This window comes from Ictalurus punctatus, chromosome 21 (genome assembly GCF_001660625.3).
Source record: "Ictalurus punctatus breed USDA103 chromosome 21, Coco_2.0, whole genome shotgun sequence".
Lineage (NCBI taxonomy): Eukaryota > Metazoa > Chordata > Actinopteri > Siluriformes > Ictaluridae > Ictalurus > Ictalurus punctatus.
Window position 1 is genome coordinate 4,451,709 of NC_030436.2, and position 25,855 is coordinate 4,477,563.

Consider the following 25,855-nt stretch of genomic DNA (forward strand, 5'->3'; position numbering starts at 1 on the left):
CTTCGCCTGTCTGGAAGTGGATGATGATGTACTGTTTGAGGACATTTGGGAGGATTAATGTCGGAATGGCGGAGTTTCTTGTGGAAAATGGTGCTAAAAATGGCGCACTGGGCTTGTACTGCGAGAGCGCGCGACGAGTCTCGCGACAGAGGAGGTGTTTCAGTAACGGTTCCTCACAGCTTTACCTCAGCAAAGCAACTACTGAACATACTGAACACCCATTAACAGAGGGGTAAGTTAAGACATTACACAAAACAACATGTAGTTCAATAGCCATATTACTGTATAATTCGTGATGCTTACAATGTTTTAATATTAATATATTAATATTCACAGTTTTATTTGAACCTCTATTTAACCTTCAACAGAAATATATGTGGTGGCCTGGGAAAACCCTTCACAAAGTCCCTTTCTGAAATTTTCTGCTGTGTATAGTTCCGAAAACCAGGCTACAAGTTTTTCCTGAACTGAAATATGTTTCACTTTTGTGCCTTTTTCAACCCAAAATAAAGATTTTTAAAGCTTAGTTAACCCCAAAAGTGAAAAGACAGAAAATCTTATTTATGGTTTCATTCCAACTCCACTGAAACACACACCACCTCTACATGCATACCTTATCTATTTATGGTACTGACTATTTATTTATTATTTTATTTTATTTATTAATTCACAGTGGGGAATGAGATATACTTTGGTTATTAGAAACTTTCACATCAGTCTCTGTCTCATCACCTGAGGTGAAAGTCACTCACAGCATTTAAACGTGAGCTTCATCATTGCCTTCATCATTGTTGTTGGTTAAATGTCTTGTAATTAATTTAAATTAGGTCATGAATATATATATATATATATAATTATGTGAGTGTGCCCTGTGATGGATTGGCACCCTGTCCAGAGTGTCCCCCGCCTTGTGCCCGATGCTCCCCGGGATAGGCTCCAGGTTCCCCATGTCCCTGTAGGATAACCGGTATAGAAAATTGATGGATGGATGGATGGATGGATGGATGGATTGATGTAACTATCCAAAAACTTAATTGTCACACTCGTTGCATGAGAAAATGTCACACCAGTTAAAAAGTCTTCATGCATACTGACTGTTTTTACCCCTGTATTTGTTACCCTTAGTGGTTAGCACATTTGACCCGTACCTCCAGGTTTCGGTTATTTGAATCCCGCCTCCTCCCGCAGAGCTTGCATGTTCTCCCTCTGATTTGGGAGTTTCCTCCGGGTAGTCCGGTTTCCTCTCCAGTCCAAAAACATATGTTGTAGGCTGATCGGCATCACTAAATTGTCCGGTGTGTGTGTGTGTATGTGTGTGTGTGTGTGTGTGCGCACGTGTGTGTGTGTACCCTGTTATGGGCTAGCATCCTGTCCAAGGTGTCCCCCATCTTGTGCCACAAGTCCCCTGGGATTGGCTCCAGATTCCCGCAACCCTGTGTAGGATAAGCAGAACAGAAGATGGATGGATGGATGGATGGACTTCTTACACAACATGAATTTTGCAGGAAGAAAGCCAGATAGTTTCTAAAGTACAGATGTCAAATTATGTTACTGTTGGAAAAATAAAATTTTGGTCAACCAATGTTTTTGCTTCATTTTTTTGCCGGTTTTCCAGAATTTGGTCATAATGTCATCCAAGTGGGTTTTGCTGACCGCCTCACATACATTCCCACATTTGTAAATATGGACTATTGATTACAGTATTGTTTATATATAAATACGATTACAAAGAATAACACATCTTATTAGTTAGCTACGTTAGGCCTGTAGCTCCTGTGTAAAACTAAAGAAGCAAATGTCAGATACCAAAACACCGTATTTCTTGGCCGTTAATGTGCTCTCTATGTTTACTCAGAGGTAGAGCAGGTGAAGGTCTCTTTTCAGGACTGGAGGATTTGCTGTTCCACACCATAACTGATGGGCAGGACCGGATCCCCATCTCTCATTTCATCAATGTGAGTCAATAATTAACTACACACTGTCATCTGTCAGCTTTAAAAGGCAAAGTTTGAACACACAAGAGATGGTGAAATTTGCAGGGTTTAAACTTTTATGAGTTGTAAATAATACATACAATGCTTGAACTTGTTCGGTTTTTCATTATGTGCTTGGATGCCATTTTATTAGACACCTAGAAATACCTATACATTAATTGGCAAAATTATCAGGTATGCCTTTCATCAGGGCTGTAACTCGGGAGTTCTGGGCCCCCTGAAAAAATACTGATGTGGGCCCCCATCGCCCTTCACCCATATCATATATGGTATAAGATATGGGCAGGGAGGCCCACATCTACGGTGCCATGTAACCTAATAGGGATTTCGTACAAAATAACCAAACAGACAACATAAAGACAAAGTAATAAAAATAAAAATAAAAAGAAAAGAAAAGAAAATTTTAAAAGGACCAGCAAGATAGTGAAGAGTCTTTGCAATCAGACTGGTGTCTAACAGCTGGAGTAAACATTCAGAAATTGAAAAGAAATGCAGTCAAATAAAACCACTTAAATTACTGAATGTCTTCATTTTTGAACGGCAAGGCATCCCATCACATTGACATCCCTAAAGTGCACTAACCTGTCTTGTTGAAGAAGGTCTTGATAGACTGGGATCCTGGCTTCCCTCTCCTTCTTTCCATTACATTTATGGTACCCAGATTTATGTCTCCCCCACCCCCCCTTTCATTTAGGTGCAATTTATTTATTTATTATTTATTTATTTTAATGAAATACTGGTGGTCCTATGTTGGTCTCTTTCCTTTTAGTGGATGGAGTAGAGCCTCACAGATATGGCTTGTTTAGTCAACACTATACGCTACTGTAGTTATTCATTCTAGACTAAATCACAGTAGTTGATAAACCTGTTGTAGACTATAAACCTGTTGTATCATAAACTGGTCTGTGTTGTGCTAGCATAGTTGTGCTAACCCTCTTTCTCCTGTTCTTCAGGCTGTTAAAAGAACAGGTCTGCTGACATCCGACCCCCGTCTGCGGGACTGTATGGACAAACTGCGGCAAACTGTCCGAGAATCCAACGGTGATGTCATGATGGATCACAAACTGTTTCGAAGGTGTGTGCATTACTCCGAATACTTTTTCTGAACTTACTCAGAAAAATGTAGCAATATCTCACAGCATGATACAGTACTATACAGTACTATATACAAGACGGACACACACACACACACACACACTTACACATGCACAAACTAATCCAAACTAACAATCCCCACACCAAAGACATGCACTGTATGGCGATTGGCATTTCCAGAATTTTCTGCAGTGTGTGAATGTGTGTGATTGTGTCCTGCAATAGGCTCCATGCTCCCCTGCATCCCCAGTGCAGTATGGAGCTTACATTAAAAAAAATCTATTGGTTTGTGCAGGTAAAAGTTCTGAATTATAGTTTTAGACACTCCTGATAACCGACTGTTGCTTGACTGTTATTGATTACATTTATACTCTACCAGTCAAAAGATTGGAGACACTCGACTGAAATGTTTCTCATGATCTTAAAAATCTTTGGCTCTGATAGTGTGTGATTAAATGTTTGAAATCTGTGTTGTAGACAAAAATGTAATCATGCCAACATATTAAATTCTTTCCTTAAAAAACTAACATTTTATTTACAAAAAAAAAAAGTTTTTTTAAATGGATGACTCGGCGTGAAATATTCCGAAAAGCAGCCCATAAGTGTCCAGCGTAGGTGGGAACTCCTTTAATACTGTTTAAAAAGCATCTCGGGGAAATTCCTCAAGAAATCGGGTGAGGAATCGCCAAGAATACATTTCTGGAAATTCTAGGCAGAAAGGGCGTCTACTCTGAAGATGCTAAAATACTAAATTATTTAGATTTATTTTGGATTTTTTTTCACAACATAATTCCCATAGTTCCATCTTTGTAACTCCAGAGTTTTGATGACTTTATTATTATTATAAAATGTGGAATGAGTGTGTCTAAACGTTTGACCGGTAATATATATTTAATATATATATAATATAGTTTTGATTAGTTAACAGAAAGAAATTTGCTACTAACAGTAGAACTCCAATTAGTTTAAATAACTTGGAATAAAGTTGTTGTTTGTTTGACGACTGATTGGTTAGTTGTTCTTATTCACAAGCACATCACTGTTTAAACAAACACGAAGATTGGGAATAGAGATGAATGTCTAGTTCAGCTGTTTTTGGTGACGTGAAGAACATCTCAAACATCTGTCTGGAGGACTGCCGCCCAGCCAATCTAGACTTTCCTAGTCTATCCATTCTATCTATTTATTCTCTGGATATTCTAATCATTATATCTAACCATAGTTCTTAACTTGAATATGAGAATGATGAGATAACTCAGGCTTTTGTCTATCTATCAGGTGTGTCGGTGGAAACATTGTCCTGCTCTCCCAAGCGTTCCGAAAGAAATTTATAATTCCAGAGTTTGAGGCATTTGTTGGTGTCATAAATCAGATCTATAACAGAGCTAAACAGCAACACGAAGGTCAAGTGAGTATTTATATTCTTCATCAAATCCTGGATTTCTGAATGGTTCACTGAAATTGAAATTGAAATGTTTTTGTGTGTCAGGTGGCAGACTACATTCCACATCTTGCCAAGTTCAGTCCCAGTCTTTGGGGGATCTCACTGTGCACAGTGGACGGTCAGAGGTAAAAAGAAAAAATTCCTTATTGCACGAAATGTATGCATGGAGCCAGCACTGCTGCATGACACATATTACACATCAGTAATTTTGTTACGAATTGTGAATTCTATCTCTTTAAAAGGCACTCAACAGGTGACACCAAGGTGCCATTTTGTCTGCAGTCGTGTGTGAAGCCACTGGAATACGCCATTGCTGTACACGAGCACGGAACTGAACACGTCCACCATTTTGTAGGGAAAGAGCCCAGTGGGCTAAAGTTCAACATGCTTTACCTTGATGATGACGGTGGGCATGAGATCAGTTCTACTTCTGTTTTAATAATGACAAAATATTCCTCCACAAGGAATGTTAACATTACTAATAAATGTAATCATTAAAGCATTCTGTAGACGGATCATGCTAATTGCCTTTCACTTGCTGGGTGCATTAGTATTTTTGGGTAAATAATATGTTGCATAATCACTAGCACTACACTACTAATATTCTTCATTGCTAACTAAAACAAAGTCAGACTGAAGAAGTGTAATTTCTCTTCTAGTGACCCTTCACCTGGGAAAGTAGCTAGGAAGAATTTGATTCAGGATTTTTCTCAAGCAAGCCGTTTCTGATTTTGGGCAGAATGCCTGAGCAGTGTTTGGGGAGCCCTTGAACACTCCGCTGTCCTTCATAGTGGCCTTGGGATGAGCGTTGTTTGCTCTTGTTACAGATACAGTAGAAAAACATTTAGAAAGAGCTATTTACACACATTACCGGTCAAAAGTTTGGAAACACTTGACTGAAATGTTTGTCATGATGTTAAAAATCTTTTGATCTGAAGGTGTGTGATTAAATGTTTGAAATCAGTGTCGTAGACAAAAATATAATCGTGCCAACATATTCATTTCTTTCATTAGAAAGCGAACATTTTATTCACAAAAATCTTTTATTAAACGGTCGACTGAAATATTCCAAAAAGCAGCCGATAAGTGTCCAGCGTAGGTGCGGGCTCCTTTAATACTGTTTAAAAAAATCATCTAAGGGAAATTCCTCAAGAAATCAGGTAAAAAATACCAAGAATACATTTCTGGAAATTCTAGCCAAAAAGGGCGTCTACTTAGAAGATGCTAAAATATGAAATTATTTTTGATTTATTTTGGACACAACATAAGTCCCATTGTTCCTTTTGTGTCACTCCAGGGTTTTATGACTTTATTATTATTATTATTATTATTATTATTATTATTGTGAAATGTGGAGAAAGAATGAGCGTGTCTGAACCTTTGACCGGTGGTGTAAGTACATACCAGTGTAAACAGTTCCTCCAATTTTTATTGACGTGACTGATTTATTTCTAAATACACCCCGACCGCCATCTCATAAACAAAAAGAATTGCAGGGCTTCCGGGGTGCAGATCGAGGTTAAGGGAGTTTGGTATCTGTATTAGCATGTGGTTGTTTTGTTTTCTCAGATAAACCTCACAATCCCATGGTGAATGCAGGGGCAATCGTCATCAGCTCTCTTATCAAGGTAAACACACATAAATCATGCTTTGATTGCTGCTAGTGTACGTCACACTGCCGAGTCACTGACCTCAGAATCGAAGATGACACGGGACTGATAACCTGAACCTGGCTGGGTGTTAGTATATGGGGATCTGTGCAACCAATTAAAGGGGAGACTTTGATAATATGTCGAGGCCAGTTTAAAAAAAAAAAGTCCAAAACATGCCATCGAGTGTTCCTGTCATGCTATCTTCAGTAGAATATGAGTACATGAGAGATATGTATCAGTATGAATGGGGATAATGCAGTAACTCAGCCAGGTTGATTACAGATCTGACAGGATTCAACTTTTAACTGTCTCATATTCAAATATGATTTTGTTTTAAAGCTGTGTATTAAGTTATCCTGTATACTGTCCTGTTTGAGAGTGTTAAATGTTTTTTTTTTTCTTCTCTTCAGCCTGGGGCCAACAAAGCAGAGAAATTTGACTATGTAAGTAAGTCAGCACTAAATCGTGGCTGAAAAAGAACTTTCAAATGTTTCAATACAAATAAACCGATGCATCTGTTTAAAATCACATTCAAATTTTTAAAAAAGATGTAGTGTTCTCAAACTCATTTGAACAGCAGTGCGTTATCATAAACAAATACAAAATGCACTAAAAAAAACTTTTTCTTCGCCACCAGATGATGGACTTTGTGAAGAAAATGGCAGGCAAGGAATATGTAGGCTTCAGTAATGCCACGTGAGTCCTTAACGTTTATATTGCTGCCTTTAACTGGCTTTATGCTCTCGGCATTGATTTTGTGTAAAGCGATTTCTGTTTACAGGTTTCAGTCAGAAAAGGAGACTGGAGACAGAAACTTTGCAATAGGCTACTACCTGAAAGAGAAAAAGGTTTGTTCTGTAATTGCCTTTCGAACATTTGTTTAGACCACTCAACAAAACAAATATCGGTTACCTGTTTGTGTTTGTTTGCAGTGTTTTCCTCCTGGGGTAGATATGATTGACGCTCTAGACTTCTACTTCCAGGTGAGCATAACAGAAAATTGTATATGAAATGTTCAGTTCATTTGTAATCGGTGTAAAATCATCCAGCGTGATTGGAAGAGTAGAGAATAATCTTAATAAAGACTTCAATGTTTAAAGGTGTATCTAGACTTCTAATAATTATTGTGATTTTGCCATATTTACATACACACGTTTTTTTCTATCCCGGAAATGACTTCTGGTTCCAGCTGGAGTTCAGCTGTACCCCAATGGGTGGATCAATATGATTATGATCAATTCACATGAATAGGAAATGGGAGTGTCTTCACAATGTAGGCATTGTTATCATAGTTATTGTTTGACCTTTATTATCAATGCTTGTGGCTGCACAAGTTGTGCTCGATTGTTAGTAGGTTACATGCCCATAACATATACACTCACCTGTACACAACTGTAGGAACACCTGCACACCAGCTCATTTATGCAGTCAGCTAGTCATGTCGCAAACAGCACTGTGCATAAAATCATGCAGATACAGGTCAAGAGCGTCAATTAATGTTCATGTCAGACATTAGAATGAAGAAAAAGTGTTGTAATGTTCACATTGATGCTGTGAACATTAAAAGCTATTGACCCTGTATCTGCATGATATTATGCATTGTGCTGCTGCCACATTATTGGCTGATGGGATAAATGAGATGGTGTCCAGGTGTTCCTATCGAAGTGGATGGTGAGTGTATGTAGTTTTTGTTTTTTTTATCTGTGTTTTATTCTTTTGTATTCTTTTTATTGTTGAACTGAGCCAGTACTTGGCTTTGTTTTGGTTTCAACAGAAGACAAAAGAAAAGACTGCTTCCTGCTGTCTTAACCCCACCTCTCCATGAAAAACTTGTCCAATACAAATTGGCTTTAAGAAGAAGACATGATCAAAAAAATCTCTCTTTTTTCAACACGGGCTATAAAGTTTAATAGTGTACTGAAAGTCTTTATAGGTAATATCACAGTACTGAAAATGGAATTGGCTGCAGGGAATGTAAATGACTAGCTGTTCTATGATAAAATGTTATAATTACTTTTAAAGGGTACAGAAATAGCTCACATGACTTTGATTTCTTTTAGCCCTTTCTCCTTTGGTGACTTTTTTTAATTGAAGGGAAGTTTGTTGGATGAGCTGTTGGAGGTTAGAGGGATCAAGTCAAAAGAAGAAACTGTTGTTATTTGGCTATTATTAGCTAAAAGGTTTTGAATAGATGAAAGCATTTTAAATACACAGAAACAAAAATCCTTGTAAAAACACACTGAGATAAACTGAGAAATATATATATTTTAAAAATGTAAATGATCTAAATATATTTGTAAAGGACAGATCTTGATCGATCTAATTAAGAGAGAGCTATTTACATACATTACTGGTCAAAAGTTTGTGGACACTTGACTGAAATGTTTCTCAAGATCTTAAAAACCTGTTTGAAATTGATGTTGTAGACAAAAATATAATCATGCCAGCATATTTGTTTCTTTCATTAGAAAAACTAACATTTTATTTGCAAAATAATATTTTTTTTAACAGAAAACTTGGAGCGAAATAGCCAACTGAAGCAGCCAGTAAGTGTGCAGCGTAGGTGGGAACACCTTTAATTAATTTAATACTGTTTAAAAAGCATCTCAGGGAAATTCCTCAAGAAATCAGATTGAGAAAACACCAAGAATACATTTCTGGAAATTCTAGGCAAAAAGGGCGTCTACTATCTATCTATCTATCTATCTGTGTGTATGTGTGTGTGTATGTATATATGTATATATGTGTGTATATATATATATATATATATATATATATATATATATATATATATATATATATATTATAATATAATATAATATAATATAATACGTGTGTGTGTGTGTGTATATATGTATGTATATATGTGTGTGTGTGTGTGTATATATACATACATACATACATACATACATACATACATACATACATGCGTATATGTATGTATGTATGTATGTATATGTTATCTTACAAATGATACTAGCACTGTCTCTGTGTCCTATTTGTAGACTCATTGTCCAAGTGTTTTGCATTTAAAAAAGCATACTTCACAGTCCTATTAGGATCTGAGAGCAGCCATGCAAAGATTTTGGTCTTTGGTGTAACACTTTATTTTTCTGGGAACAGTTTAATGATCTAAATTGATTGATACATTAGTTGATACACACTTCTATCTTGGGAGGAGAGGTAAAAGATTGAAATGTTGGGTTACTTTACAATTAGAGGTCGACCGATAATGGATTTTACCGATAATTAATTCGGGCAGTGCCTGCCGATAACCAGTTAATCAACCGATAGTTTTTAAAATGGATACTGAATGAAAACACAACACTCAAAGTAAAATATTGCTGAACTTTATTACAAAAATAAACACTACTGGCTGTACTATGAAAATGTTCTGTACTTTTTTAAAACAAATTAAATAAAAGATATACATCCAAACTGAACCAAAAAGTAACACACCAAATGACCTAAACATAGACATCCGAAATGAATTAAAAAAACACTTCAAATAACACAATAAAATCGGACAGCAATAGTTTTTACTTTGCCTCTAGAGGTCGCTCTCGTACTGTATAATGACAGCGGACCCTTCTCAGCCGCTCCCGCACTCGGTGTGGATTTTTGCTGGTAACCAGCAGTCGGTTATCGGTGCCGATCAATCTCTCGACCTCTGTTTACAAACACATTTATGATGGTAAGTTGCAACAATCTGTGTTTTATTCCCCACTCAGCTGTGTTCTATCGAGGTGACATGTGAGTCAGGCAGCGTGGTGGCGGCCACACTGGCCAATGGAGGAATCTGTCCCATCACGGGCGAGCAAGTGCTGAGCTCGGAGTCTGTGAGGAACACGCTCAGCCTCATGCACTCATGCGGCATGTATGACTACTCTGGGCACTTCGCCTTTCATGTAAGTCCCAACTGGATTTGGATGACAACGTGGGAAATTATTTATGTATTATCATTTTATATTTTCCTTTTGATAATTTTATTGACTACAATTGATTTGAATTGCGCAGTACCATATGTGGGAAGAGCGTAAGTCAATAAGAGTATAAGGTAAAAAGCAGGCTCGGAATGCAGGAAGAGATCATAAACACACCCTGAGGAAGGATTACTGAAGAAGAGTTTATTGGAAAGGAAATGTGCTATATAAATAAAGCTTATTCTATTATTGTTTCGTCCCTTATTGTTTAGATCTATGATATTATATTTATTCATTTTTTAAATTAATGAAAATATAAGTGAGTGAGCTTTGTGCTTTTATGTCAGGTGGGATTGCCTGCTAAGTCAGGGGTGTCTGGAGCTGTGCTCTTAGTGGTGCCTAATGTGATGGGGGTCATGTGCTGGTCACCACCGGTGGACAGATTGGGAAACAGTGTAAGAGGCATCAGCTTCTGTCAGGTCAGTTTAAACTCTGATTTCTCCTCAATATACTGTGGACTGTGGTCAATTCTGAATAAATGTAATACCGCCTTACTTCATTTGAACTCTCCAAATTTCACAATGAGAACTCGTCGAAATTAAGACTCATTTGGACCACGCTTAAATGTTATTTTATAAAGACAAAGGCAGTGGTTTTAGTCTGCTTTTTTTTTTTTTTGCAAAGCAAAGGCAAACAAATACAAATGCTCTGGATTTTTAACTTGTTATAAAACAAAACAAAACATCAAATCTACATCAAGGAGATTATTTACCACAGTACTACTACTTGCACATTTATTTATTTATTTATTTATTTTTTCACATTTTAATTACAATTTAATATTACTAAATACACTAAAGACAAAAGTTTTTGGAACCCATGGAGTTTATTCTCTACAGTTTAATCAGTATTATTGACCCAGACTTAACGAAATCCTACATAATAGTAATTGAATAAGGAAACATAAAAGTGATTGTTCTTAGATCCTAACTGGACTCTAAACACATGCTTTATTAAAGCCAGGCAGACTCTGAGAATAAACCCGTTTAGCTTATAGATAAAAGATAACATACAGTGCTAGTATTAACTTTAAAACATAAATCAGGTGCTCCAAGCGCCTGATTAAAATGCTAGAACAATCCAATAAAATAGTGACTTCCAACACTTCTCAGGTCACTAACCATTTTATAATAAACCTTCCTTTTGTTTTAGAGTATTTAAAATGAGATCCCTTAAATAAAAATGCTAAAATATAGGGTGTTTGGAAATGTTCGACTGGCCGTGCGAATTGTTTTTCACTTGAATTTAAGTTTTCAGTGCTAAAATTGCCCAGGGGCAAAGTATACATTAGTTGCTCCCTTCAAATATGGCATTTTGAGGAACCTTCAATGTAAACACTTTTGATTTTACATCAGTTTGTAACCACACTACAGATGGTTGGTCCTCCTTTGAAGTTCCCTGTGTAGGGCACATCAATTCAGAATGTACTGCAATGATCAGTAGATTTGTGTTGATATGCCCTTCACTCCTTACAGTGAATGTGTCTTAATGCATATAATCATGATCTGATCTTTGTAGCAGTGCAGCTGGAAATATAAAAGATGTTTTGTCAATTACCAGTACGTTGACTTCTGCTGACCTGGAGTTTGAAATGCATGTAATGAATCATTGAAGTAATTTTTGTCAAAATCACATTTTTTTATTATTATATCATTGTAAATGTTATTATAGATATTTTTCAGTTATTTTTTTTTTTTGCTAAAGATCCAGGCTTCATATAGCACTAGATTCGATATACTGCATAAACATTTTAAAATTTCTTTGCAATCAGGAACTGGTGTCCCACTTCAACTTCCATAATTACGACAATCTGAGACACTTTGTTAAGAAACAGGATCCACGTCGACAGTCCGGTGATGAAAGGGTGAGACCAAATACTGAAAAACATTGTTGTTTTGCAAAATCCCACCATTTAAATGGGGATTTTTCTCCAGCAGATGGTGCTGTATGTCTGATATAAAGAATCATAAAGCTCTCAACAATGTGTGATGTCTGATTAATGCAGCCCATTAAATCGTTTGATTTTTACAGCACAAATTGACCATTCATTGAAAAACATTGAATATATATAATCTATTTTACAGACAGAAAAGGGGATTCTGTTATCAAACGAGCGTGCAAATAATAAATGGTGGGAATGGCCGATAACATCATTTCTTTGATCATTTTTATTTCTGTAATATACACATATTATGAATATTATTTAGGAAATTAAATCCAAGCAGGGACGCCATAAGAGCACAGAAATCCTTGAGTGATTCAAAGGGTCCAGAGCTAGATACAGACTATGAAACATATGTCTTAAGGCTTAAGTGTTATATTAGGTTGAGATCAGGGACTCTTTTCGAGTGTATGCTTTTTGCCCATGCATTTTTATCTTCATCCTTGGATCCAAGCACATAACATTTCGTGTCGGAAAAATCATTTCTCGGTTATTTTGACCCCAATAGAACAGAAAGATCAACCTTTTCAGAGCTGCTTTGAAATCGTACACATGTCAGACAGACTGTATTGTCATGACAACAAATAGATTAAGTTCCTTCTGTCAGTCAGGAGGTGCTCACTGACTGCGATGCCCTAACCAGAGCTGATAAAATGCACCTGCTGTTTTCGCACTTCTGAATAGGACATTATCCAGCCTATCAGAAGATATCATGATGTTGGACTGAAGGTACGCACCCAAAAGAAGAAAAACACTCATCCTCGGACTGCCGCTGAGGTGCTGAAAGGACGGTTCCCTTTCAGCACCCCGAGTGTTTTGGACCGTATAACTGTGTGGCTGAAAGGTGGGGCGGTCAAAATCACACACGGCTTGTGATCTCTCTGCCATCCGGGAGGCAGCGGCGGAGGGTAAAAGGGCCTGCCGGGAGCGTCAAGGTGAGCGATCTCCTTGTACTAAACCGGCTAACTCTGTGATTCTTTTGCAAATTTTTTCAGAAAACTCCGCCAACAAGGAAGACAACGCTCCCCGGCTGCCCAATGTCGCTGCTACCCTGCGGATGTTTTTTCCCACCTGGGAACCCCGCCTCGACGCTGCACAGCTCTCTGCTCGTGACAATCTCAGCTGGGAAGAGGGATCACCAGACTGCCTTTGATGCACCCTTCATTCCCTTCACTCCTCTCCTTCACGCAACCCCTTTTTATTTTGATTTTGTAAATATTGTAAATAAAACTGCACCAATTCCCCTCCAATCGCCTCTATGTGTCTGTGCTCTCTCTGCGAGTTTCGCTACACTGGTGGAGAACACGGGTGTTGAGCACAGACACTAACCCCACCCAAAAAAGGACACGGAGATGAGAACGTCATGGGAGAGCAAACTCCAAGAGCCAACGGCAAGACAACTTCAGTGTGGAGCATCGAGGAAGAGCTCCATGCCTGGAAGATCTTGCCAGAGCCACCGCTGCGCCCCTCTCTGGCCCCTACCGAGTTATTCAACCCGCTCACCCGAATAACGCCCAGACAGATGACAGCAAGGTACAGCCGAAAACGGTGAGGATGGGTATCCTCAGGCCGGGACTGTGCGAAGAGATAGTAACAGCTGGCAGCTATGGAATTTTAACTTCTGGTGACTCAGCTGAACAGCAGGAGGCCCGAAAAGGAGCCTGGAGGCACCTGGAACTCGGCGGGGAGAGCCGGCGAGTAAGAAGCCTCATCTGCCCCCAAAGTCCTCCACCTTGCCGATTTGAACCTGTTGGTCGTCTGGTCCTACCATGTGGAGAACCCATCCTGTGCACCCACCCTTACAGAGTCCGAAATGTACTGTCACACACGGCAGTGGGTGAGTTTACTTGGTCTTGACGGCCTGCTCAGTCTTTTTGGCAAAAGTACAGCCTGGATATTAGGCAGCACATCACCCTGAGCGATAGTCACTCCGCCTAGCAGTTTGTTCAGCTCCTCGTTGTTACGCTCGGCAAGCTGCAAGTGGCAGGGAATGATACGGGTCTTCTTGTTGTCATGAGTCGCATTGCCGGCCAACTCCAGGATCTCAGCGGTCAAATACTCCAGCACCGCGGCCAGGTAGACCGGAGCGCGGGCACCGACGCTCTTGGCCTAGTTGCCTTTACACAGAAGTCTGTGCACACAGCCCACGGGGAACTGATGTCCAGCCCTGGATAAATGCGTCTTGGCCTTAGCCCTATCCTTTCTTCCGATTGTCCCCCTGCCACTCATTTTGATACTCAGATCTGTTCTAAAAACAACTCCCCAGGGTTAGGGCTGAGGGAAGAAGCCCCCTGGACCTCGGGAAGTGTGGTGGCAGAGGCCAAGATTGATTTCCTGCTGGCTGAGGAGCAAAGGACCACAAACGCTTCAGGCGAATGCGCAGAGCAAGGAGCGTTTTCCCAAGATCAGGAACATGTAGTAGACCCGGGGATGAACCTCCTGAAACGGGCTCCCCACCAGGATGTTGTATGGAGAAAGGGGAAGAAAACTCTGGCTTTCTACCAGAGAGCCAGCACACAAGGGCCTGCCGGGAGCGACAAGGTGAGCGATCTCCTTGTTCTAACTGGCTAACTCTGTGTTTCTTTTGTGACTTTTTCCAGAAGACTCCGCCGTCGCGATCGACAACGCTCCCCAGCTGCCCAATGCCGCTACTCCCCGGCTGCCCAACGTCGCTGCTCCCCTGTGGATGTTTTTTTCCACTTGGGAACCCCGCCGTGATGCTGCACAGGGATCACCAGACCGCCGTTGACACACCCTGCACTCCCTTCACTCCTCTCCTTCACGCTACCTCTTTCTGTTTTTATTTTGTAAATATTGTAAATAAAACCGCACTAATTCCCCTCCGATCGCCTCCGTGTGTCTGTGCCTTGAATCCTGCCTTGTGTGCACAGAGTTTGCATGTTCTCCCCATGCTTTGGAGGTTTCCTCCAGGTACTCCGGTTTCCTCCCCCTAAGACATGCATTATAGGCAGACTGGCATTTCCAGATCGTCTGTAGTGTGTAAATGGCTGTGTGAATGTGTGTGTGCGCGATAGTTATCACTTGTATATAAGTTTAAATCGTCACACTATACATCACCCACAAAGATTGGATCTACTTGGAAACACTGGGTCTTGACAGTCAGCCCAATAGTTCTAGTTTCATAGAAAACAAACTGCATTATTTTCCCTTAAATGAGAGGCAGTGAGGGTGTAAAGACAACAAAGAATTTAAGAAGGATTAACGACTTGCTAGTTAGATAAATACGTATTAGCGCTTGTTTGTAACAGAATCTTAAAGGAGCATTTTGTATGGGTAGTTACAGCCCCCTGCTGCCTGCCTTTACTTTCTGTCTCACTGAACTCCTCTGCTGAAACTACATACTATGTGTGCGCTGCCTTTTAAGAAAAAAGCCAAGTCTATAGCGTTGCAATATTCAGAATCACTGTTTTTCTAAAACAATCTTTATATATATATATATATGATTATTACAGGTGTGGAAATGATCTTAAAATTATATTCTACACACTGAAGAGTGCTATAACATTTCTGTGCAGCAACAATTAAATCATCTTGCTTTTACTGTCTTTGGTAAAGTGCATGAGATTTACTATAGCTTCACTTAATATACAGTATAATTCAGATCTAAATGACTGGTCAAAAGTTTGTGGACACTCGACTGAAATGTGTCTCATGATCTTAAGAAGCTTTTGATCTGAAGGTGTATGATTTAAATGTTTGAAATCTGTGTTGTAGACAAAAATATAATCGTGCCAACATATTCGTTACTTTCATTAGAAAACTAACAATTTATTTACTTTTTTAAAAAAATTATTTTAATGGACGACTTGGAGCGAAATATTCAGAAAAGCAGCCGATAAGTGTCCAGCATAGGTGTGAACTTTAATACTGTTTAAAAAGCATCTCGGGGAAATTCCTCAAGAAATCGGGTGAGAAAATGCCAAGAATACATTTCCGGAAATTCTAGGCAAAAAGGGAGTCTACTCTGAAGATGTTAAAATAATAAATTATTTTAATTTAAAAAAATTTTTTTTATCACAACATAATTCCCATAGTTCCATTTATATTACTCCAGAGTTTTGATGACTTTATTATTATTATTATTATTATAAAATGTGGGGGGGGGATAAAGAATGAGTGTGTGCAAACTTTTGACCAGTAGTGTATATAATATAATCATAGTTTAGTCTTTGTGACTTGAGTTGGAAAAATGCACATACTGTACCTAAAGTCGCATTTCACTCAGGACCACTTGAGGTTAAGGTCTGTTTTTAGTTTTCATCTGCAGGACATAAACATCACTGCATTAAATGTAGTTGTAAGTAGTTTGTAATCTTCACACAGTCATTAAGGATGTTTTATTTGTAACAAATCTATTTGCTTGTATTGGAGATTCACAGAAACATTCACGCGTTATATATTTGTTTTCCAGAAAATAATGAACTGAAACTCTCATCTCTGTGTTTAATCGACCGCCTTTAGAACAAGTCTGTGGTGAACCTGATGTTTGCAGCTCATAGTGGAGATGTTTCAGCCCTCAGGAGGTAATTCACTTCTTATTTAATTGAATTGTATTGGATTCCTTGTGACAATTTCATGTTTTTGAATAAAAAAAAAAAAGGTGTATCTCTCTTCTTTCAGGTTTGCACTGTCTTCTATGGACTTGGACCAGAAGGACTATGACCATCGTACAGCTCTTCATGTTGCTGCTGCAGAAGGTAGATTAATAACTAATAGCTGCTGAAGAATGTACAACCCCGATTCCGAAAAAGTTGGGACAGTATGGAAACTGCTAATAAAACCAAAGAGGAGTGATTTGTAAATGTACTTTGACTTGTATTTAAACAAAAATACGTATAAAGACAAGGTATTTGATGTTTTACCTAATCATCTGCATAGTATTTTGAAATTAATGCATGCAACACGTTCCCCAAAAAAGGTTGGGACTGGGGCATTTAGGACTCATAGCGATGTGACGAATTGAAATAAGAAGGTGATGTGAAACAGGTGAGGCAATCGTCTAATCATAGGATATAAGGAGCCACCAAAAAGGCCTAGTCCTTCAAGAGCAAGGACGGGTCGAGGCTCGCTAATCTGGCAACAGGTGCATCAACGAATAATCCAACACTTTGAGAGCAACTTTCCCCAAAGACAAATGTGTAGGATTTTGGGCATTTCACCTTCTACAGTGCACAATATAATTAAAACGCATGATCTCTCAGACGTCACTGTCTTAAAAACCATCATGTGTCTAATGGATATCCTGACATGGGCTCAGGAATACTTTGGTAAACCTTTCTCAGTCGACACCATTCGCCGCTGCATCCACAGATGCAAATTAAGGCTTTACTATGCAAAGCAGAAGCCGTACATCAACACTGTCCAGAAGCTCTGCTGACTTTTCTGGGCTCGGTCTCATCTGAGATGGACAGTAGCACAGTGGAATCGTGTTTTGTGGTCCAACGAATCAACATTTCAGATGTTTGGACAAAACAGCCGTCGTGTTCTCCGGACCAAAGAGGAAAAGGACCATCCAAGCTGTTATCAGCAGCAGGTCCAAAAGCCAGTGTCTGTCATGGTATGGGGGCGTGTCAGTGCCCATCTGCACATCTGTGAGGGCAGCATTAATACAGAAAGATCTGTACACATTTTGGAGCAACATATGCTGCCATCCAGAGCAGGACAACGCCAAAAAACCCACATTCTGCCCGGATTACAAGCGCATGGTTGCATAAACAGAGAGTGCGGGTGCTAGCATGGCCTGCCTGCAGTCCTGACCTGTCTCCAGTTGAGAACGTGGGGCACATTATGAAGTGCAAACTAAGGCAACGAAGACCCTGTACAGTTGCACAGCTGAAGAAATGCATAATGGATGAATGGGGGAAAATTCCACGTGCTAAACTTAACCAACCGGTGTCTTCACTCAGCGGCCAAACTCTTAATAAGTGTTATTAAAAGAAAAGCTGATGTTACACAGGGGTAAACAGACAACTGTCCCAACTTTTTTGGAGTATGTTGCAGTCATCAGATTTGAAAGTATTTTCAGTGTAGTACAGGCTGAACTGAATATTGAAATGACTCTTTTTTTTTTTTTTTTTTTTTTGCATTTTCCATACTGTCCCAACTTTTTCGTAACTGGAATTGTACTGTATGTCTGCATTTCTAAATATGTTGCTAAGAGTAATTACTATAATCACCACTAGTTTGTTAAATATATTTATGCTGTTTTTTTTGTTGTTTTTTTCCAGGTCATGTGGAAGTTGTGCGGTTTCTAACACGTACATGCAAAGTGAACCCTTTTGTGAAGGACAGGTCAGAGGGTTTTTATAAAAAAAACGATCAAATCCTCATTCTTTATTACTTCTTATGGTACATGTCCATTTGCAAATTAACTGTACCACATTCAAGTCATTTCAATAGAGAGTTCTGAATGATGAATGCGGTGCAGCAAATGCGGTTCATGTGATGGTAAAAGTTCAGCAGTTTGGTTTGTCCACTGCATCGGGTTTAGGGTATAACTCACATAGTGCACTATATCCCTAATTGATAGTTATTTGAGATTTAGCTACTGCAAAGGAAGGAGGATGTAAACATCCCTGTTACTTGTGGATCCACCTAATAATTCATCATCTAATAATCATGTTTCTGTGTGTCCAGGTGGGGAAACATTCCTCTTGATGATGCGCTGCAGTCCGGTCATTACAACGTTGTGACGATTCTGCAGGAATATCAGCGGGCCTGTGAGGTTTTCGCAGAAAAAGACCCCCAAAAAATTGGCTCTGTTGCAGGGCAGTGAATGACTGCTTTGGATTCTGGTGTTAAAAACTGTGATTACACAATCCTCTCTAAAACTATTGGAACGGCAAGGCCAGTTCATTTGTTTTGTGTTATACACCAAAGACATTGGATATGAGACGACAGTTTAGGATTTCAGCTTCTATTTCCTGGTATTTACATCTAGATGCGTTAAACAGCATAGAACATAGCACATTTTGTATCAGACCAACCCGATTTTTAGGTGAGGAGTACAGGAACAGGTAAGTCTTGAAGTAAATTAAAGTAAACACTTAATATTTGGTCGCATATCCATTACTTGCAATAACGGCATCAAGGCTACGATTCATTGAACGAAATTTGATCTTTTTTTAAAAAACTTAACTAACCTTGCTGTTCCAATAGTTTCAGAGGGGACTGTACTTTATATACGAGACATTAAAATGTAGAGACATTCATCTCTCAAGTAACAGATCAGAAAAGGTAACACATCTCTTACCTTCTCTTTTTATATATATATATATATATATATATATATATATATATATATATATATATATATATATGTATTTAAAATTGACACCATTGGACTGAAGTCACAGATTGTGCGTTTAATCCACTGCTACTGCTTTGATCGATGGTAATCGATTGTTGTCAACTCTCATTAGTTGTAAACAGCATGTATGCAAACATACCTCTGACCCAGACAAATGCTAGGTGAATAATGCAGTAAGGAAATCTGTCATAATTATTCCACTTCATGTTATCGTATACCTCTTTAAGTGCTGCACATCCCATGAAATGTACATTTTAAAAGAATAAACCTACTAGCTACAATTAAGAGAATATTTTCTTAATACGTCTTATTAAAAACGGATATAAGGATATAATCCTTGTAAGGATATAATCATTATAATCATAATGATTATATCATTATATATAAGGATATAAACATTATATAGGATATAATCATTATAAGGATATAATGGTAAAGTATATGTCCTGAGGATTTTTTTCTGTGTAGATTGAAGCTTAAACGCATAACGTCGACTCTTTATGGATATTCCTACAAACAGAGCAGCTCCATGAAGTCACATCGACATAGTCTGATTTTCTTCCCAGTTAGGCTTAATCAGTATCTTGAAAGCAAGCGTCACGTTTCGGGTGTGTGTGCTGCATTCCTTATAGCACTAAAAAAACCCCACTGTCACTCTAGTGCCCTAGTACATGCTGTTGTTACGCTATATTAGAATTAGCTTCTTCAGACTTTTATTAAGAAGTAAATGAATAGGAATTTATCAGTCTGGATTTACAGTATTAATAAAAAAACATTCTCGTGCTACATTAGGTAAATAAGTGAAGATAATGATATGTACATGAAGACAAATATAATGCTCGATTAGTGTATACATGGGTATGCAAGTCATGGATGGGGGAATAGATTGATTAAGAACCAGGTTTTAATTCTTCAGCTGAACTTCCTTATAGGTTACTCAGTATGTAGAAGGCCTGACGCATCAAGACGACTGTCACCTGTAGTTTTGCATTGTGTCCTGTGCTGTTTGGCTGTGAGCGAGCGGTTGTTCAGCTGAGCAACACAGTGCAGGGGAAGACATATGGATTGAGCCATTTTGAGCTGCTTGTATACTGTAGATTCACACTGACGTAAAATGCTACCTAGACTTCATTCGTTTATCCGCATCCCTAATACTATACTAAATAGTACGTACAGGTGACGAATTAAAGAGAAAAAATGACCATAGAAACATGAGTGCCTGGACTACTGCATGATACAATTAAGCGGTTAACATTGTACCTTGGACGTGGACATGTATAAATGATGAGTAGGCCTAATTAACCTTGATGTTGGATCAACATGTCAAAAAAGTAAAGATCTAAGAGACTTGAAAATAAGTTTCATGATTGGGGCGGGACGGCAGGAGCTTCAGACGCAAAGATGGCTCAGCTGGCTGTGTTTCAATAGGAACAGGAAATACATTCCTGCATTAAGATCTATGGGAAAGACATCTGTAAAGACAAGGGTTGGAAATTGGGGTTGAAAGAATTCATTGCTCATACGTTAGAGCGATATGTAAGGAGCAACAGAAAAGCCACTGTCCTTGAGAGCACTATCAACGCAGGAGATCTGTAAGTGTCATTGCCCTAATGTTGTGACAGGAAGGTTGTGAGTTTGCATCCCCAGACTATCAGTATCATTTGTAAGTCAAACTGACTTACAAAAAATACTGACTGGATTAAAAAATAATGATACAGTATCATTTCACCGTTCTGATATTGCTCCATATTAAATGTATTATATTTGAATTTTTTTCCTGCCATAAAATGCATTGTATATTACTGTGCTGTATGTTACTCTATATATTTGTCATGGAAAAGTCGCTAAGGACGTTATTTTATCAAAATGATTTCAACAATTTTTTAAAATTGGTAAATGATATAGTCTGTAACATAAAACGTGTATTTTATCAGTCTTTATATTTCAATAGATTGAAATGTTTAAACTAAGTGTTTCTGATTGCAAACGGTATATATGAATATTCAATTCAGTTTTATTTGTATAGCGCTTTTAACAACGGACATCGTTCCAAAGCAGCTTTACAGAAATATATCAGTTCAGGATATAGATTTTAAATGTATGAATTTATCCCTATTGAGCGAGCCAGAGGCGACAGTGGTGAGGAAAAACTCCCGGAGACGATATGAGGAAGAAACCTTTAGAGGAACCAGACTCGTAAGGGAACCCGTCATCATCAAGTTGTGCGATTATAAATAAATCCCTTCCATAAATGTGCCAATACTATATGTTCAATAGTGCAGTTGTGTAACCAGGAAAAGTCATTACAGTTTTTACATGAAGTCTGTTTTGTTGAACTTCTCCACTGTTCACTGATGGAGACTTCAGTGCAAAACTGTTTGTGGCAATTGCAGTGCCGAGGTTGTAATAGCAATTGTAGCCCTAGCCATCACAGCATGACTGTTCGCATGAATTGAGGTCCAATTTAAGTGGTACCATCCACAGTAATCTCGATGGTCTTTAGGCTGCACCATGTGCGTCCGTCCTCTGCAGCAGCATGTAACTTTCAATTGATGAGAACTCCAACCAGAAGTAGGACATCAGGATGGATCAGGCAGGTCCGGAGAGCAGAAGGGGTCAGGATCACTGGTATCTCAGGAGTATCATGTGTAGCTCGACAGAAAGAGAGAGGGAAAGAGAGGGAGAGATTATTACGTATGCTTATTGTCCTGTAATGGTTTAGGACAATGTACTTTGCGCGAGTGCAAGCAGGGACTCCGGCAAGACTGGCTCTGACACCATAATTAAAAGGGAGCACCAGGAGGTAACACAGACACGAAGGCGCCCTGGGACATAAAGCGGCCAGATACTCCACCATCAGCAAACCTGGATGAACACTTGGAAGTGGAGGGGTGATATATCCAAACATCCCTGTTCACCACAACACTCTCTGCCCGTGAGCCCTCTAGATCTTCTCCTTTACCTAAGAAAAAACTATTCAGAAAAAGCTTGAGTAAACATGTTTTCAGCCTGGACTTAAACACTGAGACTGTGTCTGAGTCCCTGTGGATAAGATCGGGGTGATGTGGTCATATCTTCTGGTTCTAGTTAGGACTCTTGCAGCTGCATTCTGGACTAACTGGAGTTTGTTTATGCTCCTACTGGAACATCCAGACAGCAAGGCATTACAGTAATCTAGTCTGGAGGTGATGAAAGCATGAACTAATATTTCTGCAGCACGTAGTGACAATACATTTCTTATCTTAGAAATATTTCTGAGATGAAAGAAGGATATCCTAGTAATATTATGTACATGAGCATCAAATGATAGACTGGAGTCAGTAATCACACCAAGGTCTTTTACTGCTGCACATGATGAAACAGAAAGGCGATCCAGCGTTGCTATGTGATCAGAAAGCTTGCTTCTGAATATGCATGTGGATATAAAATGACTGAGCATAGAAGTGCTGCGCATATTTCTGTAATAGTTTCTCCAACTGAATCATAAACTAATGAAATTGCGTATAACAAAACACAAGATTTTTGTTGTTTTGGTGCCCCGTTGGCATAACCTATGAAAAAATAGTTATTTTAAGAAAAATATTATATAATAATGTGACCGTTTAAACATTTTATGTAAAAATTTATGTTTTTATAGTATAGTGGGATTTTGTGTGTGTGTGTGTGTGTGTGTGTGTGTTTTGAAGGCAGACTTTAGCAGATGATGGACTTCCTCAGTTGGTACCTTTAAGCATAAACAAAGCTAGTAAGTATTTGTGCCAAAAGCTTTTCCCATGCTTGGGCATCCTAATGACAGACATGTGTGTCCAGTTAAATCTACAAACATAAGTCATTTCTTAATGAGCTCATAAAGATTTATATTGGTAAAATAATTGTTAGTGTTTTTCTATTCGTAGGGAGAAAAAAAAATTCAGTGGGCGTTCTGACACAAATGAAACGAGCGGCTTAAAAACAGCCATCTTCCATCTAAGCATGACGTGCTAAGGTTCTTAAAGTAGGACATAAAAGTGTCTGGATGCCAGATGCCTTTGGCTCTCACCGGCTTTGCGTTCTGGCTCAGCTGGTGATATAGCAGGGGTTGTTGTTGGGCACGACCCGACCTTAGGCGAGCAGAGCCGCCAGCTGCACGTACACATTCAGGGTGTGTGTGCATGAGCAGACAGATGCAGCAGAGCGATGAATAAGACCTTATGAAGACCTTAAGAGTTATTTTTAGGCAAAAAGTAAATCTGTTTCAGAAAACTTAACTAATCAATACATCTACTCTTACGCGTCAATATAATATTTAAAATAAATAAATAAAGAATCAGATTGTAGATTTTTTTAAATCCTGACAAACATGTAATATAAGGCTGATATTATGTACCGGGTGCAAAATCCAGCTCTGCATAAGACTTATAATACTGTATATGGAAATATAACCTACCAAGGCCAAATCAATAAATAATGCTAAATAAGTAAAAATACATGCAGTTCCGTAGTAAACCACAGTCTTGCCTTATGTTGCCCCCGCTGTGCATCACAAAACCCCAGAAGGAGTCCTTGACTTCAAAGGTGGTGTGATTGTCACAGCTCTTCATACTGCATCGTTCAACGATTCAGATTTGTTTCTGGTATTTTCAGAAGTTGCCTTCTAATAAATAAAACTTTATATTCTGCAGCAATTGGTCAAATGTACTGTATCAAGGTTGGATTAGAAACCCCAAGCCTTAGCATAGGATATTAACATCATTAACGTGATTATTGGCAAATTGTTCTAACCACTCACTTACAATGAAATAATCATTTTAGAATTGTAACTTTTATGTAGACCATCTGTGTCAAATATTAAACTTGTCAAAGTTCCGCAGAGTTACAGGGCCAGGTCATTTTAAGGTGAATGATCAGAGTTTTAATTGTGCCAGGATAGGTTTGTTAAAAAGTTTGGTGTCATTGTGGCGCTTCGTGTTATCACTCTTCACAATGACCGCAATTTTATTAGTCCTACGAGCCAAACCTCTAGCTTCACCAGAGGCTTGTGTGTTTCATCAATGAATGTTGCCAAGATTTGACTACTTTCACAAGATGAGGCAGTTTACTCACATGGCAGATAACTACCCACACACCTTTTCCTGCAGTAAGCACACGAGAACATCTTGTTTCTTGTTTACCCGTTACTAAGCGTGCCACGCAACTCTTAAATACACTTTAAAAATGGGATCCTGTGAACTTTTTTTTTTTTTTTTTTTTTAAATCCAGTGACTATATATTGTTTCACAAAGCTCATTCAAGGAATCCTGTGGAGGGAAATATGTATACATGGAAGTGCTAAGTGCCAGTCAAATTATAATCTTCAAGATTCTGTGCAAAAGATATCTGACGCTCGATATCCTGCAGATGGATGATTCTATGACTCGGACTATGATTTTGTTCTTTCTAATGTCCAAATGAAAATGCAATTATTTTACATTACATTGACATTATTCTCGACGTGCCACTGTACTTTTGAATGCAAGCTTTACATTTGTTGAATAGCTTGTTAATGCTTTTAGTCTTGGACAAACTGTGATAAAGTGTCTGTCTGTCTGACTGAGTGATGTCATTGTCATAGAAATGATGTCACGGGCTCTGTAATTGGGTCATATTTAAGCAATACTGCACAAGCAAGAGTGCTGTTGTACCGAATACCAGCATGGCTGTGATTTGGCCGTAGGCATAAGGGTGCATGCTGAACAGCAGTACAACAGCACTATTCCAATTCTGCCCTACTGCTTTTATACAACAATTCTAAGTAATTAATATTAATATGTAACTGATATTTCATACACAAAATGACCAAATATTTAGTTTATTTTTGCTCTGTCAGCAAAAATATTTCCCATAGGAAGTGTATTAATGGTTTAAATGTAAAAAACAAAACAAAAAACTATTGCTAGACTTGGAATTTTATGTAGTGAACACTGACAAGCGAAGTGATACAAACGCTGAAATGTACCTGTGCTGTTATAATAAATATCAGCACTGCTGTAATGCCATTTGTCCACTCAAAAGAGTGCACATTTCGACACCTCCGTAGAAGATGGGGAAATAACAAGTAGATGTTTTTCTCTGTATGCTGAATGAAAAACGTTATATATATCTATACAATAGCGAGAGAACTTGTTGATTAAAATTCATTTAATTCATTTCTGTATCTGCTTATAGAGTACTCCTTATTTAGACTAGGGCGGCTGTGGATCAGGTGGTAGAGCGGGTTGTGCACTAATCGTAGGGTTGGCGGTTCGATTCCTGGCTCACGTGACTCCACATGCCGAAGTGTCCTTGGGCAAGACGCTGAACCCCAAGTTGTTCCCGATGGCAAGTTAGCGCCTTGCATGGCAGCTCTGCTACCCTTGGTGAGTGAGTGAGTGAGTGTGTGTGTGAACGGGTGAATGAG

The 25,855-nt window shown here is 38.7% G+C and overlaps 1 protein-coding gene across 5 annotated transcripts; it reads left to right on the plus strand.

The window, feature by feature from the left end:
• Nucleotides 1-20: 20 nt before the first annotated feature.
• On the plus strand, nucleotides 21-19,730 carry gls2b (glutaminase 2b (liver, mitochondrial)). 5 transcript variants are annotated; one of them, XM_017450951.3, is made up of 18 exons: nucleotides 21-232; nucleotides 1,856-1,955; nucleotides 2,948-3,069; nucleotides 4,368-4,497; nucleotides 4,579-4,658; nucleotides 4,776-4,939; nucleotides 6,103-6,161; nucleotides 6,596-6,628; nucleotides 6,823-6,881; nucleotides 6,967-7,033; nucleotides 7,118-7,168; nucleotides 9,917-10,093; nucleotides 10,456-10,587; nucleotides 11,940-12,032; nucleotides 16,593-16,654; nucleotides 16,752-16,828; nucleotides 18,359-18,422; nucleotides 18,768-19,730. In XM_017450951.3, exons 1-18 carry the CDS (start codon nucleotides 21-23, stop codon nucleotides 18,904-18,906), a joined length of 1,821 nt encoding a protein of 606 aa, XP_017306440.1. In that variant the 3' UTR covers nucleotides 18,907-19,730. The 5 variants fall into 5 exon arrangements, with proteins under 5 accessions (XP_017306440.1, XP_017306441.1, XP_017306442.1 ...); XM_017450952.3 differs by having other exon boundaries at nucleotides 16,732-16,828; nucleotides 18,768-18,904; XM_017450953.3 differs by lacking the exons at nucleotides 16,752-16,828; nucleotides 18,359-18,422; nucleotides 18,768-19,730 and having other exon boundaries at nucleotides 16,543-16,653.
• The last annotated feature ends 6,125 nt before the right edge of the window (nucleotides 19,731-25,855 follow it).